The 18,506-nt window shown below is 45.9% G+C and overlaps 1 protein-coding gene across 1 annotated transcript in view; it reads left to right on the forward strand.

The window, feature by feature from the left end:
* Positions 1 to 2,231: 2,231 nt before the first annotated feature.
* Positions 2,232 to 18,506, forward strand: part of LOC119324811 (nuclear pore complex protein NUP205-like) — a 26,645-nt gene continuing 10,370 nt past the window's right edge. The window contains exons 1-25 of the mRNA XM_037598578.1: positions 2,232 to 2,473; positions 2,570 to 2,665; positions 3,237 to 3,311; positions 3,411 to 3,515; positions 3,600 to 3,710; positions 4,680 to 4,839; positions 5,046 to 5,128; positions 5,243 to 5,365; positions 5,471 to 5,698; positions 8,214 to 8,303; positions 8,487 to 8,642; positions 9,575 to 9,691; positions 9,762 to 9,968; positions 10,608 to 10,709; positions 10,795 to 10,926; positions 14,325 to 14,455; positions 14,543 to 14,662; positions 14,935 to 15,052; positions 15,776 to 15,973; positions 16,059 to 16,177; positions 16,495 to 16,645; positions 16,734 to 16,846; positions 16,918 to 16,999; positions 17,091 to 17,177; positions 17,265 to 17,342. Of these exons, the coding sequence (XP_037454475.1) occupies positions 2,327 to 2,473; positions 2,570 to 2,665; positions 3,237 to 3,311; positions 3,411 to 3,515; positions 3,600 to 3,710; positions 4,680 to 4,839; positions 5,046 to 5,128; positions 5,243 to 5,365; positions 5,471 to 5,698; positions 8,214 to 8,303; positions 8,487 to 8,642; positions 9,575 to 9,691; positions 9,762 to 9,968; positions 10,608 to 10,709; positions 10,795 to 10,926; positions 14,325 to 14,455; positions 14,543 to 14,662; positions 14,935 to 15,052; positions 15,776 to 15,973; positions 16,059 to 16,177; positions 16,495 to 16,645; positions 16,734 to 16,846; positions 16,918 to 16,999; positions 17,091 to 17,177; positions 17,265 to 17,342 (3,129 nt within the window). The 5' untranslated portion in view covers positions 2,232 to 2,326. The remainder of the gene's footprint in view (positions 2,474 to 2,569; positions 2,666 to 3,236; positions 3,312 to 3,410; positions 3,516 to 3,599; positions 3,711 to 4,679; positions 4,840 to 5,045; positions 5,129 to 5,242; positions 5,366 to 5,470; positions 5,699 to 8,213; positions 8,304 to 8,486; positions 8,643 to 9,574; positions 9,692 to 9,761; positions 9,969 to 10,607; positions 10,710 to 10,794; positions 10,927 to 14,324; positions 14,456 to 14,542; positions 14,663 to 14,934; positions 15,053 to 15,775; positions 15,974 to 16,058; positions 16,178 to 16,494; positions 16,646 to 16,733; positions 16,847 to 16,917; positions 17,000 to 17,090; positions 17,178 to 17,264; positions 17,343 to 18,506) is intronic.

Consider the following 18,506-nt stretch of genomic DNA (forward strand, 5'->3'; position numbering starts at 1 on the left):
ATAAACTGGTGCGGTGGGGCGTGCCTAGCCCCTCTAGTAAATGGTTTATTGGGGATGTTTTTTTTTAAGTTGTCGGATTTTTTTTGAACATCAGTACAGACACGCGCGCTTATATACACGCGCATACACTCACCCCTATAAACGCACACATGCACACCCTACCCCTATGAGTCACCGTAGGCACCTCGTCGTAGACGGGAACGTTTCCTCCCACTGAATGCGCATCGCCGGAAATCCTGAAATAAATCCAGGAATAAATGCGAGCACCAGGATTTGAACCCTGGTGGGTTGGGGATACCACAGTCCCTCTAACCATCTAACCACAGGTTGGTTCGCTTAAGTTGTCGGAGTTGCTCCAAGAGCATCACCAGCCGCGCCCCCAGAATGGCCTCCCCAGGCGATTTTTTCGCGCCGGCGCCGAAAAAATGGCCCAATCGCGCCCCTAGGAGCCCGATTTTCGCCGGCCTGGGCCGAAATCAGCGCCGGCGGACCCAGGCCGAACCCTGCGCACTGGGGGGCGCCCGGGGGCGCCGGGGCAAGTGGTTTTGGCGTGAAGCAGCCGCGGGCCCACCGAGTCAGCGAGACGGGCGCTTCATCGCCCCTCGTCGCCTTGGTTCCCGCGGGAATCAATGCCAAGATTGTCGCGCTGCCTCCGCCGGTCAGCATTGCCATTGATTCCTCACGGGCGGCACATCACGGGGCGGCGCGGCGACGCCTCCTCTCCCGCCACGCGTACTCACGGGTGCGGCTATATAAGTCGGTGGCCTCCCTCGCCTCTGGCCACACCAGCCCTAGCCGCCGAGCTCTCCCTCTGCAATGCGCCGCCGCCGAGCCCTCCCTCTCCCTCTCCCTCTACGCGCGCCGCCACCGAGCCCTCCCTCAATCCGACAGCCAGATGGCCGAACGTTTCCCCGGCAACGAGGCGGCCGAAGCTCGCTCCGCGAGCAGGAGTTGTGGCTCCTGTTCAAGGCCAACACCCCGGCGCTGCCGGACATGCGCGCCGGGCCGACGGGGTGGCGGCTCAGAACGGGGGAGTGCCCGTTTCCCCGTTGCCCGACGCCGTGGCGCGGCCCCCCTACTTCATCGCCGAGGTCGAGCTCGCCCGCGCCTCCCTCACCGACGAGTAGCTCGCCCTCCCCCAGTACGCCGTCGACAACCACGCAGCGTGGGCGGCATACTTCGAGCACCATCAGGAGCAGAGGCTGGCATCCACCAATGGGGCGCCGGTGGTGGGCGGCTCGAAGAACAGCGAGGGGCGCCGCGTGTGGTGGGGCTTCCCCGGCCGCACGCTCGAGGGCGTGTTGGCGCACCTTGAGGGCGGCAACGACCCGCCGCTGGCATACCCTCCCCCGGCGGCCCCGGCCCCGGCCCACCGCCGACGCGCAGGGCAATGGCTGCCCAGGAGGTTCATCCCTTCGTCGTCTTCCTCCTCACACTCCTCGTCGCGATCTTCTTCCCACTCCTTCGGCTCTCCGGCGCTGCTCGGCGTCAATGCCGAGCCCGCGGCGGAGACGCCGCTTGCCCGGCGCACTCGCAGCGCCGGTATCGTCATCAAGGAGGGCGGTCGGCGCGCCTCCTCGTCGGCTCTTCCGTGCTTCGTCAAGCCAAAGACGGAGCCGGGGCTCATGCCGGTGAAAACGGAGTCGGGGCTCCCCGCCGTGAAGAAGGAGCCCGGCGAGGTGGAGCTCGACGACGATGCGGCCCTGAAATGGACGCGCAAGGACTTTCTGAGGATTGAGAGGGAGCGCCAGGTCGCCGCACTGCGGCGCTTCGAGCAGCGCCGCCGGGGCCGTGAAGAAGGAGGAGTCCTCGTCCTCGACGACATCGATGATGACGCGCCGCCTCCCCCGCCACCAGTCCGCCATGGCGACGCCGGGCAGGGGTCCAGCAGGAACGGCCACGTCAAGGAGGAGAAGGCCGCCGCCACCGACGGAGGCGAGGATGGCGGCGACGACGACGACTACTCCGCGTTCAACGATTTCTTTTTTAGTTATACTTGCTATGTAACGCGTCGCGAACATGTAATATATGCCAAAGTTTGCCGAAATTTAGCCGTGTTTGACCAAACTTCGCCAAATTTTTTTTTGAAAAAAATTAGACAGGCCTGGGCGGCCCTGGGACCGGCGACTGGGGAACAACTCACCCCGTCGTTTTTTTTTCGCCGACTCGTCCCATGCGGTGATTTTAGGCTCTAATAAGCAGCCCGAAATTCCCGACTCCAAAACCCAGAAGCCCGCCTCGAGCTCCCCTAGGGTTTAATCCGCCCCCCTCCCATTCCGCCGGCCACCGCCGATTTATAGGGTTACGACGGGAGAGCTCACCGGCTATGGCGCCGCCACCGCCGCGCGAACTCCTGGCCGTCGTCGAGGCGGCGCTGCTCGGTCCCGCACCGGCGTCGCCGGCGCAGCGCGTGGAGCTCCTCCACGCCGTCCGCGATGCCGCCCCCGCATTCCGCGCGCTCCTCTCTTACCCGGTTCGTCCCGTGCCCTCCGCGTTGTATAATTAGGCTGGTGTGAGCTCGGTTTGATTCGACCTGGCTTTGGTGTCTCTGCCGTGCGCGCGCGTGCAGGTGCCAAAGGCGTCCGATCGAACTCAGGTGGAGGCCAAGGAGGTTCGGCTCTCGGACATGCCACCAATCACGCTCGATGACACCGACGTGCAGACTGTAAGTTTCCCCCCTCAGTCCAGATATATTGGTGCGAGACACGCAAGGAGCGCTCGCAAATTGCATAATTTGTTATATATGCTGCTTATGTTGATCACTGTGTGACACCTTACTATAGTTAGCTCTTGATTCCTGGAGTAAACTTGTAACTTTGATTAGTCTGTGGACTGTGGTAGATAACTGAGTGGGATTAGCTATTGCAAATGCACGAATTTTGTTGGGATTTTGTAAGGATGGGTTGGATTTTGATGTTTTCTCAGGTGGTGATTGTGGTGCTAAGTAGCTTATTCAACAATGTTGCATGAACAGATGGGTCTACTTTTGGTAGGCCATGCACAATTTTTTAAACCTACGAGTTGTGAATTTGGCTTATAGCGCTCAATTGAGATTGCGTACAATCGTCATAGCTCAAGGTGCCTATTGAACCATGGAAAACTGTTGTTCACGTGTCCTGTAATTTCATACCTTCTAATTATACTTACGATTCTTTACATTCAGTTTGTAGTATGGCTCCTGGCATCCTTTTTGGTAGCTTTGTTGATGCTAAGATTTGCATCTATGATTTTTCCAGGCCCTTAAGCTGAGTGATGAACTCAATCTTAATGAAATTGAGTGTGTTCGCTTGCTAGTTTCTGCCAACAGAGAGGTACAATTTGCAGAACTAAAGTTTACTTTATGTCCACATGTTATCTATGTTTGTATTTGACCATTTACCTTACATGCACGCCTTGTTGTGATTTTGTAGTGGGTTCTATATGGTCGGGAGCCACTGGAAATATATAGGCTTGCAGCTGGCCTTTGGTACATGGAGAGGAGAGATCTGATAACTTCTCTGTACATTTTGTTGCGGGTAGCCTACCAATCGAGTTCATCCTAGCTACATCCGAATTTGAGATTAAAGGGCGCTTTCATTGGTTTTCTTTATCTTCTGTAGTCTGTTGTACTTGACCAAGGGCTTGATGCTGATCTGATGTATGAAATCCAAAATCAAATGGAGGCTCTTTTTAACGATGGTCTCCGACAGCGGATAATCACCCTTGTAAAGGTTGGACTTTATGGAACTTGAATATGCCATATGCTGCATCCTTCACATTTTATTTTCCGAGCAATATTGACATATATTATATTACAATCATGGGAGGTAAGAGTGGTGATTTGGCTCCTAAGTCTTGGCCTGAGTTAAAAAATGCGATATTAGATTTTAGAAAATTCTGAAAGAAAACACACATACCAATGCTTGAGTACTTGATGCATAGCAACTGAATTTGGTTGCAAAGTTGCTAGCTTTTCATGAAAAGTTGCAGGCAACATAAAGTATACACACATCTACAGGTTCTTTCTATTTTTTTTGAAACATACTTATGTTTCCAGTGGCAACAAGTGAACACAGGCTCCATTTGCTGATTTTGTGTACCTCCCTCCTCCTCCCTATGAGGAGTTGGAGTTTGCTCTCGCTGAGCTGAAGCTTCAAGATTAGTTTAAAATCAACTAAAATAGTGGACAATAGGAGGGGGCTTATGCATCAACTTCACCATAACCTAGCCCTGTTGCTGTTGCTGGCATTGCCCCCTTCAAATTCTTGTAGCTGTATTCCTAGTCAGACCATAAAAGTCATGTCTTAGTGTCTACTCTGTTAATAATATATATACATTACATTCGAAAATGTGTAGCCAGTTTTCTCATACCGTGTCCACAAATAAAGAGCCATCTAATTTGACACTGCGAACTAGTGCCATTTAATTTACCACCAGAAGTACTTCCATACTATAGATATTTACATTATTTTGTCAATACATTACTATTACAGAAAGTGATAGTCTTAACATATCACGGACTGCCATATCCAAAGCACCGTATATCTTTGAAGTTTGAATAATAGGAGTAGCGTATTGAACAATTCATTCCAGGATGATGCATTAGTACAGGTGTCATTTCTCTTTAATTTCTATGATGCATCTCTCTTTCACTCTATTGAAAAACGGCCACTGACAGTTTTATCTCTTTCCCCATAAAGGAGCTTAACCGGGAAGAACCATCTGGCATTGGCCGACCAAGCTCTGAGCGCTATGTGCTTGATTTCAGAGGAGCTCTTGTCGAGAGGCGTGCCATTGTCTCCCGAGAGAGATTAAGTTTGAGTCACTGCCTTGCTCTTTCTGCACTTATCAAACTAATGGGTGAGTTAAATGCAATATGAATTTGAATTTGCCATATCACCTGCTATGATCTTCTGATACGTTTGCGCGATGACTTACATTGTTATTCTTTCTGAGGGAAATGAATCATTGTTATTCATTAGCCTTCCTGGACTGGAAATGTAGGTGTATCCTTCTGTTCACTTCAACTTAAAGCGAACCACCACTAATGATGCAACTTCATGTAGGTCCCAAGGAGGTGAAGGATACATTTTCAATATTAAAAGACTGCGCAGCTGAAGTAAATGAAAATTCTACTGTCGAGCTTCAGGTTTGAAGTTTGAATTAGTTACTTTGACATTTGTAGACATGGTATTTGTGCAATTTTTAATTGTTTGTGTTCTCAACTTGTGATGCAATGCATAACTGTCATTTACCTTTGCAGATCACCTATGGCATCCTATTCTCTCTTGTAATAACTTTCGTTTCTGATGCCCTAAGTAATTCCCATGAGAAAACATCTTTGCCATCGTCTGATTCCTCGTTCAGACATGAATTTCATGAACTAGTAAGCTTTTTAAAAATATGCTTAAATTTACATATTAATCTAATCTATGTTGGAACATATAGCAAAATTTATGCTCATTGCAAGCTGGGATTGTTGTCATGCCAGGTGATGAAGACATGTAACGATACCACCGCTGAAGGATTTGTTGGTGTTGTGCGGCTTGCATGGACTGTTCTTTTGATGTTAACACAAGATCGAAATAGCGCAAGAGACTCAGTCATTAATGCTTCCTCTAGAGCTGTGACTGATATTTGGTCATGTCTGGATATTATCTGTCGTCTGAATGCTTTTAAATTTTTACGGGAGCGAGTTATGCAAGCAGCTGCTTACCAGGTATGGCAACTCTGCACTCTTGAGACCACCTGGTATTCTGATTTGGTAGTGGTATACCCAATTAACCATTATGACCACCACTGGTTGAGCACAGCAAGCTTGTTTTGTACATAAGAATATAAATGTTTCTCATTCAGTATTTGTATTTGTACAACCGTGTCACCTTAGGGTCATTTAGAATGTTAGATAGACATATAAAACACATGACTTAAAAAAATTGGGAACTTAGGGCCTGTACAGATCCTCTCTGGCTCCGCGCTTAACCAAATCTGCACGTGGTGCTGGCCCAAATGCTGCAGCTCCGCGAAGCCCATGCCTCTTGCAGTGTAACTTCGTGGAGCTGCATTTGCCCAACTTCGCCAAAAGAGGAAGCGTGGAGTTGCTCGAAATTACGTGTGAATGCCCTCCCGAAGTTGTGCTTACCGTCTCATCTTGCTAGAAGGCACCCTCGACCTCGCCCAGTCAGACCGACGCCAGCGCCTCTCCTCTCGCGCTAACCCTAGGCAGACTCCACCCCTACCGCCCGCCGTCGTTCTCCTCTCCCCCGGGCTCACCTGAAGTCGTCGTCCCAGGCTGTCCGGATCCCAGTCGCCTTCCTCTCCTACGGGAGGAGGCATGCTGTAGAGAGGCTTGCTGCCGACACACATTTGGAGGAACCATAGAAGCCCATTGTCAATGAATGGAGGTGGAAGGAGACGTAGTAGCCGCTGGATATGCGAGGTGGACGCATCACAGCCATCCACGCCTTTCACCCCAAATTGGGTCTGTAGCCCATGTCTTCATCTGCCTCCCCTAACTGGCTATCTGCCTGCAGCTCATCCACAGCCCATGCAGCATGGGGAGAAGCTGACCACATCCTCCTGAGCGGACGCAGCTCCTCGCAGGAAGCTGGCGCACAAAGCCGTACTCGTGGATTTGATGAAGCTAAGAGACATCCGAACGGGGCCTTAGTGTCATGCTGTCCAGTTCATTTGTACTGTTCTGCAGAAACCGGCGTTAAAGAAAATATTAAAATATTCAAAATATGTGTTTGATGCACCACTAAAAATGCAGGAATTTTGAAGAATATGTGATGAAAGTAGAGATAGAGAGGAGAGAGATGTTGCACTTGCCCTTACACCCCATATGGATGCTGGAATTGAGCTGAGAATTTGGCAATTGGAGTTGTATCGCAGCCATATCTGCTGTTTGGATGGGCAGGGCCAGGACCGGATTTCGAGCCCAATTTGACAGGCTTTGCTGAACAACTAGGACCAATAGCGAGCTTGACACTCTGCATCGTTTGGAAACAGCCACCTCTCATTTCCTTCAATAACTCATGTCGACCCGCCACCATTGCCGCCAAGCTCCTGTGACACGCCGCCGCCACCTGATCCTCTTCTTCCCCATTGCTGGCCCACAACCTGTAATTTCCCATTGTCGGTGCTCCGTCTTCTTCCCCGTCACAGGTGCCACCTCATCCTCTTTGTCTTTGCTGATTAAGCAGATGGTTGCAGAGTCTGTCATAATCCGAATCTGACTCCTGCATGTTATCTGGTGAGCTCAAGATCTGCACCTCCCCTTACCTCCCCGTCTCCATCTCTCGAGGTTACATCTGGAGGAAGAAGTTCTCAATCTCTATTGTGTGCAGGGTGAGTTTACCAGAGTTCGGTCATGTTGCTAGAGTCGCAACTCAGGATGCTAGGGAAGCAATGGCCATGGATGGAATTGGGAAGAGCGACAGGGGGAAGATGAGAAGAGGAAGAGTGGCATGAGTTTCTAGGCGTATATATGGATAGCCAGCAACAAAACAGAAAATGGAGCCAGGCTGTGATTTCATTTCCATGATAATATTCCTGAACCACAATAAAATAATATCAAAGTATGGGATGCTCCCATTTTCACATGAATCGAACTGGTACTCTGGTTTCAGTAGACCAATTCAATTTCAACATCCAAACGAACACTTAGGGTTTTCGCCTGCACACAGAGCCATGGCATGATGAGAAAGAGCTCGACACCATGGCAGTTAAGGGCACATTGCTGCCTTGATCTCGACGACAGCCATTCTCTCTTCCCTTCCTGCACTCGAGTCCCCTTAGCTAGTTGGCCACCTTGGTGAGCTGGGTGCTCGTTAGCCCTCTGCTGCCCGACCAGCACCTAGCACTTTTTAGAACTTTGAGCTGATTAGGCGCTGCTCTATCGCCTAGTGCCTTGGTGAACAAATCATCTATATTATTTGTTGTTATATTGTTCATGAATACTTGTAATATGGACAGCTGAGGTTATCATTAGATGCCAAGTAATGGGTTAATATTTTGTCGATACAATGCTACCATTTTCATATCAAAATTTGGCCAAATCTGACCACAACACATGCAGAAGTACCTAGATTTGGGCCATTGTGCACATGCAAAGTGAGATCAATATCTCTTTTGGCCCATCTTGATTTTTTGATATTATTGGTCAAATTTGTTGTGTACGAATAGTTTTTGATATGGAGGTAATATATCATGTTTCTTTCCATTTGATGCAGAATGACGATGATGACATTGTTTACATGTACACTGGCTATGCGCACAAGTTGATGATGTGCTTTCTCTCCCATCCGACTTCTAGAGATAAGGTTAGAATAGTTCCTCAATGTATGTTGACACTTGCCACAACATGATTTCTAATTTCTTTATTACAACCAAATGTGATCATTATTTAGTAACTGTTATACAATGCTTATAATGTGATAAGTACCTTTAGTCACTCTTGTTACAGAAAAAGGAAAAGAAAACAATAACATTATCTTCTTTAACAGATAAAAGAAATCAAGGAAAAAGCAATGAATGCTCTCAGCCCATACTCTCTTCCACGGGATCATAGAGAAGATCCTAATATAAGTGGGGAACAGATTGGTCAGCCTACTAACCAGCCTTTTGTATCCCTACTGGAACTAGTTGGGGAAATCTACCAGGTATTGCTTCATTCATTTATATGTTCTTCCAGTCAAATGTATGGACCTGAAAATGTACATGAGATAGCGTGATGTCATGGTGTTTAACCTTGTCTTGGTTTTATAATAATTGTATAATTAGCTATAGTACTTAGTGTTTCCTGAAGACACAGGTGTCATTAAGTATCCTGTGCACCATACAATATGATGTGTGATTTCGGTTTCTTTGGTAAAGCTATGAAACTATTTATGTATGATGTGCATGTTTTTGGGAATTTCTTTGCACAGATTTGACATACTATTTAAATCGCAGATAATGATTCTGTCAATATTTCCATCCACTCCAGCAATACTGACTCAAACCACAGTTTGCTTTTCTAGTTAGATGCAACCTTTATTTTTATTGGTTAGGAAACTGTATCTACAAATATGAAGTGTTTGGTGCACCTAGATTCCTAGGCATCCAATTCAATACCTGCTGGTGTATATTGATGTCTGTAATGCTCAAAGATATGCAATTTGTTTTTTTGTTGCCAATTGCAGTAATTTGACCAGGATTTAGTGTGGTCAAGCTAGTTGACACACTGCTTGTACTGACTGAATCAATCAATGTTTTCTCTTAAGTTGAGTTTAGGTTTAGGCTTCACCAAACCTCTTCTTGACCAGTTTCATCTAGCAACTGCCACCAGCCATTGCCTTTGTGACAATCGAATGAATGTTTTTGTATCAATTGCTTGACCTTAACATAGAATTCCTGTTTTACATCAAAGAAACTTCACTGCCTTTGTTATCTCTTTCTATGTACTTTTTGATTGTTGTCAGTAAAAGGACCTCCAAGTGTGCTCACATTTACATTTAAAAAAATGTGCTCACATCATAATTTTCGTTGCTTTATAAGCTTAGTTTTGATAACTTGTTTCTATGATTACTCCATCCTTTTGTGTTCTCATCAGAAAGAGCCTGAGCTAGTGAATGGAAACGAGGAACTCTGGACCTTTGTCGTATATGCAGGCGAAGATCACACCAATACACAAACCCTCGTGGCCTTCCTTGGACTTCTAAGTACTTTGGTACGCAAAATGTTTACTAATCTGTTGAATATTCCATCTTTTGCCCCGACTGAACTATTTGGACTTTCAGGCTTCCAGTGACGTGGGTGCCGCCAAGGTATACGAATTGCTCCAGGGAAAAATTTACCGCTCAGTTGGATGGAACACTTTGTTTGATTGCTTATCTATTTACGAAGAGAAGTTTAAGAAATCCCTTCAATCTTCCACAAGCATGTTGCCTGATTTTCCAGAGGGAGATGCACAGGCACTTGTTGCGTATTTAGCTGTCCTTCAGAAGGTTTGCAATTTCGGCTGCTCTTATTCTTGTGCCTTCTATCATCTTTCATAGTTGGAAATTTTCAAATTTATATTTTTTCAGTATTAGTTCCCCCTGACATATTATACATGCTGTAATTCTCTAGTTCTGGACAAATGTTGTCAAGTATATATTTTTCTAGTGAAGTTGAGAAATCATAGTAAGATTATATGTTAGCAAATTCAATCTGTTCTAACCTTTTAACTACTTCCTTTGTTTATGTTATTACCGGCATTCCGAAATAGTAGGATTTTCAACAAGACTAATAAAACATTTGTTTTAGTTCTAAGTTATCTCACTGATCCCTGCTGCCTATCATGGTCCAAGTTGTCCTTCGCCTGATGTTCCTCTCTGTATATGTTGTATTTAAGCTAGACTGTCTTTTCTATAGGCTTGTTTATTTTTGCCAATGATGTATTAATATTTAAATTCATGCTGCTTTTGGTAGTTGTGCACATGCATCTGTTTCTCAATTAATCTGTTTCTGTTGTCTCAGTCTGCTTCTTACATATGTTCTTTCTGAAGCAAGGAGCTATTTGTGGCTTGCCTAAAAAAGTATGTTTTTTGGTTACGAAGGAATACTCACTTCCGTTTTTTTTGGAAATTGTCAACATACTGTAGGTGGTGGAAAATGGAAATCCATCTGAAAGAAGGAAATGGTTCCCTGACATTGAACCTTTGTTTAAGCTTCTAAGCTATGAAAATGTGCCCCCGTATTTGAAGGTACATGTTTTTTTATGCCTACATGTGTACTTTTGGTATCTTTTTTTGTTGTTGCTTTTCATAATTTGTGCTAATTCATGTCCAGGGGGCTTTGCGGAATTCAATCACTGCATTTGTCAAAGTTTCACCCCAGTTGAAAGATGCTGTTTGGAGTTATCTTGAACAATATGATCTTCCGGTGGTTACGGCACCACCTGGGCAGCATGTGGCAACACAGGTACCCTCAAAGTTCACTTTGAAATTACTCATGTTTACCTCACATGGGTTATATTTGCTACTCAGCGACTTGAGTTCTAACTTGTCCTAAAGCGATACAAAGTGAAGGAAAATAAATTGTTCCTATTCTCTGTCCTGTATGTTAAGAACGTATGATATAATATACTTAAATGGACTGTAGTTCTTGGTAATTACATTTTTTGCTTGTTCATATTGCTGTTGTTTAGCATGCTAGTGCATATTTTTGGTTCTTTTGAGGCATATTTGCGTCCTTTGACTACCCTTGCTGCTTGCAAGTGGGCAATGCAATCACTGTTAGTGGAGGTGATCAATTTGTTTCTTCCTCAAAAGCAAGGAATTAAGGAAGTTCTACCTCACTTTGCCAAAAGCAAAGATTACAAGTCGTAAAGTCAAGTGGAGTCGTGGGGGTACCGACTTGTGGATTGGTCAAGACTAACTAAGATTAATCATGGCTGATCGTTTACTAGTTGTTGACTACTATATCCTACAAATACAATACCTAATAACAATAAATACGAAAATAGGGAGAATGACCGTTAGTTGTTGGGTCAACCCAGCTAGTGCCATTTCCTCTCCCATTGTCAAGAGCCACTGGATGCTACAACTATTAGTCTGCACCGTCAACTCAAGCCCCTATCTCTCTCTGCTCTAACTCCGTGAGAAACTGCGACCAAACCTCCTGAAATCACTCCATGATGTGGATGGCCTGGCCAACCGGCCACTACTCACTAGCACTAACAAACTAATCACTAGTTGTGTCCCCAACTTGCGTAGCTTCTCTTCAACGCTAACCACTTGCATGCAGCAGGCTAACAACCCATGCATGAGGCTAGCCAACAACCTTAGCTACCTGTACGACAAGTTTAGTCCTTGGGTAGCCTCATCAACGGCCACAGAACTCACCCGAACTTGCCGGATCACCCGACTCCTCCTGGTCTTGTGGCCCGTCCCGCTCCAGCTTCATCGCGTCTTGCCGCTTCACACGGCGTTGCCGCATCGCACGGCACCATCGACATCTCGTCGTGCTCGCCGCATCGCACGGCTGCCTGACATCTCGTCTCCTTCACGCGTACAGCTGAAGCTTCACGAGACCCTAGACTAAACTACATGCAATATTCAACATGCAGATACCTAATGACATGATTAGTGCTAACAATCACCTCCCTAATCTTGTCATTCTAACTCATCAAATTGTCAAACCGGATCACCCGCAACTACTTGCCGTGGAGGACGCCCTCGCAGCGCCAGTCACTAGGCCGTCATGCTACACACATAGGCCACCTCTTGACGTGGACGACGCCGTCACGACGCCGATCACCACGTCGTCGCAGCGTCCCATCTTGCGGATGGCATCACACCACCCTAAACACCACCGTCGACCAGCTTCACGCCGATCCTCGACGACCTCGCGCCGTCGTACAGCTTCTTAGCAGCGTCGCGCCGCCTCTCCTTGTAACGGCGTCGCACCATCGCCATGGCAGCATCACACCGCCGCCTCCTCCTAGCGGCATCGCACCGCAACCTGCTGTTGGCGGCATCGCGCCACCGAAGGCCTTTACCTCGCACTGATGTCCTCCACCTCACATGGAGTCCACCGCGTCGCCGTCGCCGCTGCCGCCGTGGATCGACGAGGCTCTGATGCCAATTGTTGGCGCCGCCTCTCGCAGCGCCGCTTCTTCTTCTACCTCGAGCTGCGTCTCACAGCTCTCTCTCTCTCTCTTGTGATTTCTCTCAAACACACACCATGGAAGAAACTCTCAGGAAACACACACACACACGCATGGACCAAGGAAGAAGGAGGCAATAGCTTTGACAAGAGACACCTTCCTCTTGGTCAGCCGTGGCTACATCTTTTTTCTCAGCCCTCTCGGCCTTCTCATTCCATTACTGAATCAGATGACTATTTATACAAAGTTTGGCACTCAGCCAAGACCCACGCACTAACGCCATACGCCACTAACTCCACCTCCTGAAATCACTCCATGATGTGGATGGCCTGGCCAACCGGCCACTACTCACTAGCACTAACAAACTAATCACTAGTTGTGTCCCCAGCTTGCGTAGCTTCTCTTCAACGCTAACCACTTGCATGCAGCAGGCTAACAACGCATGCATGAGGCTAGCTAACAACCTTAGCTACCTGTACGACCAAGTTTCGTCCTTGGGTAGCTTCATCAACGGCCACAGAACTCACCCGAACTTGCCGGATCACCCGACTCCTCCTGGTCTTGTGGCCCGTCCCGCTCCAGCTTCATCGCGTCTTGCCGCTTCACACGGCGTTGCCGCATCGCACGGCACCATCGACATCTCGTCGTGCTTGCCGCATCGCACGGCTGCCTGACATCTCGTCTCCTTCACGCGTACAGCTGAAGCTTCACCAGACCCTAGACTAAACTACATGCAATATTCAACATGCAGATACCTAATGACATGATTAGTGCTAACAACGACGTGGGTTCCTCCAGATCCAGCGCAGCCTCAAGTGGGACAACCAGGAATCTCTGATTAACAGCGCCTAATCGATGATTAGTCTCCCAGTTGCGCAACCAGGACCGCAAGTGGAGTTGAGCCCCAGTCGAGGCTGCTTCTCTGGCCGGTGGATTAATCGTCGATTAGTCGTCTAATTTTTTTTCTTTTGCCAAAAGTAAAGCTAGGCAACGGAACCACACTTGTATCCGTTACCTGCCCATTTGCTCTTGTTGTGGCCGTGAGCATGCTCACCTCCTTCTGTGATGATGACCTATGTGTTGGAGCTGTTAACGCTGCCACCACTGCTCCCTTCCTTTCCCCCTTACATTTCATCTTTCTTCATTTCACCCCCCTTCACTTTCCTCTCTTCTCCAAGCCAAGTCAACAACTTGGAGTTCAACTCGCCGGCTAGCTAACCTAGTCAAGTCGCTGAGTCTAGCACACTGTCTGATACAGAAAGTGTGGTGTCACTTTTCTGGTCACTGGCAAGCCCAAATTGGTGAATAGAAGAGGTACACCGTAGGAGAGGAGCTCAGCAAATACCAGTTGTGTAGCTGCCAACATGGCAAATGACCAGCCTACAAGTGATTTTGCACCAGTTTTGATAGTCTTAGGGTGTCGAACACCTGGTTTTGGTTCTGGATTGTGACCAGGAGTCACGGGTTTGAGTCCTGGAAACAGCCTCTTGCAGAAATGTAGGGAAAGACTGCGTACAATAGACCCAAAGTGGTCGCACCCTTCCCCGGACCCTGTGCAAGTGGGAGCTACATGCACCGGGCTGCCCTTTATTGTTGGGCATGAATTGAGAACTTGAGGGGGTAAAATGGAGTTCTTACTAATTTCCTATATAATACTAGGTGTAAGTAGCTTGGTTAGTGTTTTTCATTGTTGACGAAAGTATTTTCATAGGTCTATGACATGAGGTTTGAGTTGAATGAAGTTGAAGCAAGGAGGGAGAGTTATCCATCAACCATATCATTTCTCAACTTGGTCAATGCTCTCATTGCAGAAGAAAGAAACATAAGTGACAAAGGCCGGAGGTAAGTTATCATCATCATCATCATCATCTATTCTGTACTTATGCTCAATTTTAAACATTTTGAATAGTAATTATCTTTTCCTTCTAGGTTCATGGGTATCTTTAAATTTGTATATGAGGATGTCTTTGGGCCTTTTCCCCAAAGAGCCTATGCTGACCCTCGGGAAAAGTGGGAATTAGCACTGGCCTGCTTGGAGCACTTTCATATGTGAGTATAATGATTTATCTCTCTCTCTTTTATCTATAATTTGTTTATTTGTGAACAGCCGGGAGAGGCGTATTTATATTGTATTGAAAGACCAACTATATGCAAGTGGGAAATAACTCCTCTATGTTATCCCAGCCAGTGGGAAGTATCTTCCTTAGTGAGAGAATTCAGCAGTTTTTTTGTTGATGGAAGTTTCTATTATACTGAAGTTATTCTGCTACACAATGCAATTATTATGCTCTTCAAATAAGTTGGCTATTGTTTGAATCCAGGGTTTTGCGCATGTACGACATAAAGGATGATGATATTTATGCTGCTTTTAACACGTCTGGGCCTTCAACATCAAATGCCTCAGTCGAGAAACAGCTCCCGGTGCTAGAACTTGTGAAAGTATGTCCATTTCTTTTGCCCTTAGATCTTATATAATTTACATGAGTATTGTACCTGGGAGTTCATCACAACTTATTCGCCGTTTTGATCCCTTGTGAACGGTGCACAACTTTTGTCCTTACTCATTGTCCAATGCATTGATCTACAGTAGTATGTCCTATTATATTTCTGTAGTAGCCTTTCACTTTATTTTGGTTAAGGCTCATCTGGCATTATGCTGTATATGTTTGTATAGTTTTCTTGATTATAGTGGCTGATAACTTCCTTGAGCACGCTACTAAAAGTAAAAAAAAACAAAGATCGTCCTCTACTGTATTTAGAAATTGAAGGCTGCAAGATAGTCTCTGGCACTTGTCATCAGGCGTGCTGTCAGCTTTCTTTCCGTATGTCGTACATCTTAGCAATATAATGATCCGAGAGAAAACTCTTTTCAGGAATTACTACCTGATTTAATTTGTTAATTCTCATGCTTATCAATGTCAAGTACAGTGTACAGATTTATTTTCTTGACTATATATTTCTCAATGAAACAAAGGTTTAAAGCAGATGAGTATATATTCTGTGCTCTTGAATTTATATAATATACTCATGTTCTTTGCCCCAGTAGCTGATTGCTGCTTATGCTTTATGGTGTATCTCCGATGTCATAAATATATCTAGACATTGTTTCAAAGATCTAAAGATTTTTCATGAACTTGTACACAACAACCTTCATATGTGCAGGATTTCATGTGTGGGAAGGTTGCATTCCGCAATATTATGAACATTATACTAATGGGTGTTGACACTCTTATTAATGAACGGACTACCCAAACTTACGGGATTCTTCTGGAGAAAGCTGTCCATCTTTCACTTGAAATATTTATTCTCGTAATGGAGAGAGATCTGGTTCTTGCTGATGTTTTCCGTCCACTCTACCAGGTTTTTATTCTTTCTTATGCCATTTTCTAGTTTTTGTTGGTCATTCCTTTCTCTATCTGATTGTTTTTTCCTTTGAATTATGCAGCCCTTGGAGATCATATTATCTCAAAATCATAGACAAATTATATCTTTGCTAGAGTTTGTTCGATATGATTATCTTCCTCAAATTCAGCAGTGTTCAATAAAAATTATGGGCATCCTGAGGTATGGATTTTCTCTAATATTTTGGTAGAAGTATTTTCTGGAAATTTTCACTTGGGAATCCATATTACTTGCATTTTTTTTGCTTCCGGCTGCCTGTTTCAACTTGCTATATATTGGAGACTACATTTCATTCCCTATCAACATCTACAATTTACTGAAGAGAAATATGCAAATTGCCAATGTGCTTAATAATTTCTTCCCATGACCGTTCTAGAATATAGTTGGGCTTGTACTGCATTTCATTCCCTATAATCTACAATTTACTGAAGAGAAATATGCAAATTGCCAATGTGTTTACTAGTTTCTTTCCATGATAGTTCTAGAATAGTTGGGCTTGTACAGTTGCTTCTGAAAGAAGATGTTGCTAAATCTGTAATTGAGGATTACGCTGCTTGCTTGGAGTTCCGTTTTGATGATTTCCAGGTCATAGAGAACACAAAAGATGACGTCGGTGTTCTAATACTGCAGGTTGCTATTTGTAGCTTTCTTTGAGTTTCTTTTACGGATTACTTAATGTACCTGTCATTTTTAACTCTGCTAGACATGTTTCATGCAGCTACTTATTGACAATATTTATCGTCCAGCTCCCAACATTACACATTTACTCCTAAGATTTGATGTCAATGGACCTATAGAACGAACTGTTCTAAAACCAAAATCCCACTACAGGTTAAATTCATGCCACGTGCTTACATATAGTGATGTACTTTGTTGATGAACTGACTGTCATTGTACTACAGTTGTTTAAAGATAATCCTTGACAATCTCGAAAAGGTGACAAAGCCAGATATAAATGCTTTACTTCACGAGTTCAGTTTTCAGGTTTGTTTTCTGAGTTGACAGAAATCAGATAATCTTATTTTACAATTTTTGTCTTTTTGCACAAAAAATCATTTGCCTTGTCTGAATTCAGCTGATGTACGAGTTATGTCTTGATCCTTTAACTTGTGGACCTGTCATGGATCTCCTGAGTACAACGAAGTACCAGTTCTTTTCAAAGGTTCTCGTTTCTTGTTTTCTACAGTTCAATCAACATAGCTAAATGCTTAAATTGAAACTCGTAGTTTTCTGTGCCTACTGATTTCAGCATGTTGGGACCATCGGTGTTTCACCACTTCCCAAAAGGAACAATAATCAAGCTCTTCGCATCAGCATGCTCCATGAGGTATAAATCTCTACACATCTATCTTTCTTGTTTTCTTTGTAGAAAAAATCTTTCTCGATCATCAATATTTAGAAGTCCTTTTTGAATAGTTAACAAAACTGAGAACCAATCTAGGTAAAAACTTGATGTCAATCCATTGAGCGATTAAATCTTCCCTTGAATTATTCTTTATATATATCAAATTATAGTTTGTCACGAAATGTAGGGAAGCACAATCTGAAAACAGTTAGAGCATCTCCAATAGATCATGTATATTTTGGTGCTCCAAACCGGTGATGTAAAAATTTACATCACCAAAAAGTGCTTTTTACATCTCCGAAAAAGGCTCAACTCCAACAGATGGTCCAAAACGGATGTAAAAGAGCAACTCCAACAGATGGTCCAAAACGAAGATGTAAAATTCTGAAAACGACCAACTATTACTTCATCTCAACATAGTTCAAACATCAAATTCAAACATAGTTCAAACATAGATGACATAAATTTGAACTAGCAGAACTACTCGTCATCCGAGGGCATCCAGTAAGACTCTTCGGAGTCATCGGAGAACCCCCAGAACTCGTCGTCCTTCTTCGACGATGACCCGATGGGGATCACTGTCGAGGGGCCGGCCTCGTCCTCCTTCACCTCGTCCTTCTTCTTCTTCTCCTCGGCATCACGCTTCCAGTAGAACTCCTGCTCAGCCTGGACGTACTCGGGATGCTCCCGCACAAACCGAGCCATCGCCGCCTCGTCGCTCTCGCCGGGAGTGACGACAACCGCCGGTCTCTTCTTCTTCTTCGCCGGCATCTCCTCCATCCGGATGCCCTGTAGCACGAGCCACTCCGCCACCGCCCGGGTCTCGATCTCCGGGAAGTTGAGGTCCGTCTTCGGCCGTCTGGCACGCCACACCGCCACGTCGTAGGCACGCGCGGCCTCGTTGGCGGTGGGATACGTGCGGAGCCACCAACGCCGCGTGGCGTCGGAGAACTCCACTCCGAAGTTCCCGGAGGGCGAACCTCACGCCGAAGAAACCCGACTTGCCCTTCGGCGTCTTCTTCGGCGCCATCGGGTGGCGGCGGCGGCCGGAGCGAGTCGGGGTGGCGGCGGGTGGAGAGAGGTCGGGGCGGCAGCCGAGCGGGGAGCGGGCGGTGGCGGGTGGAGAGAGGTGGCGGGTGGAGAGAG

Source organism: Triticum dicoccoides, chromosome 6B, assembly GCF_002162155.2.
Source record: "Triticum dicoccoides isolate Atlit2015 ecotype Zavitan chromosome 6B, WEW_v2.0, whole genome shotgun sequence".
Taxonomy (NCBI): domain Eukaryota; kingdom Viridiplantae; phylum Streptophyta; class Magnoliopsida; order Poales; family Poaceae; genus Triticum; species Triticum dicoccoides.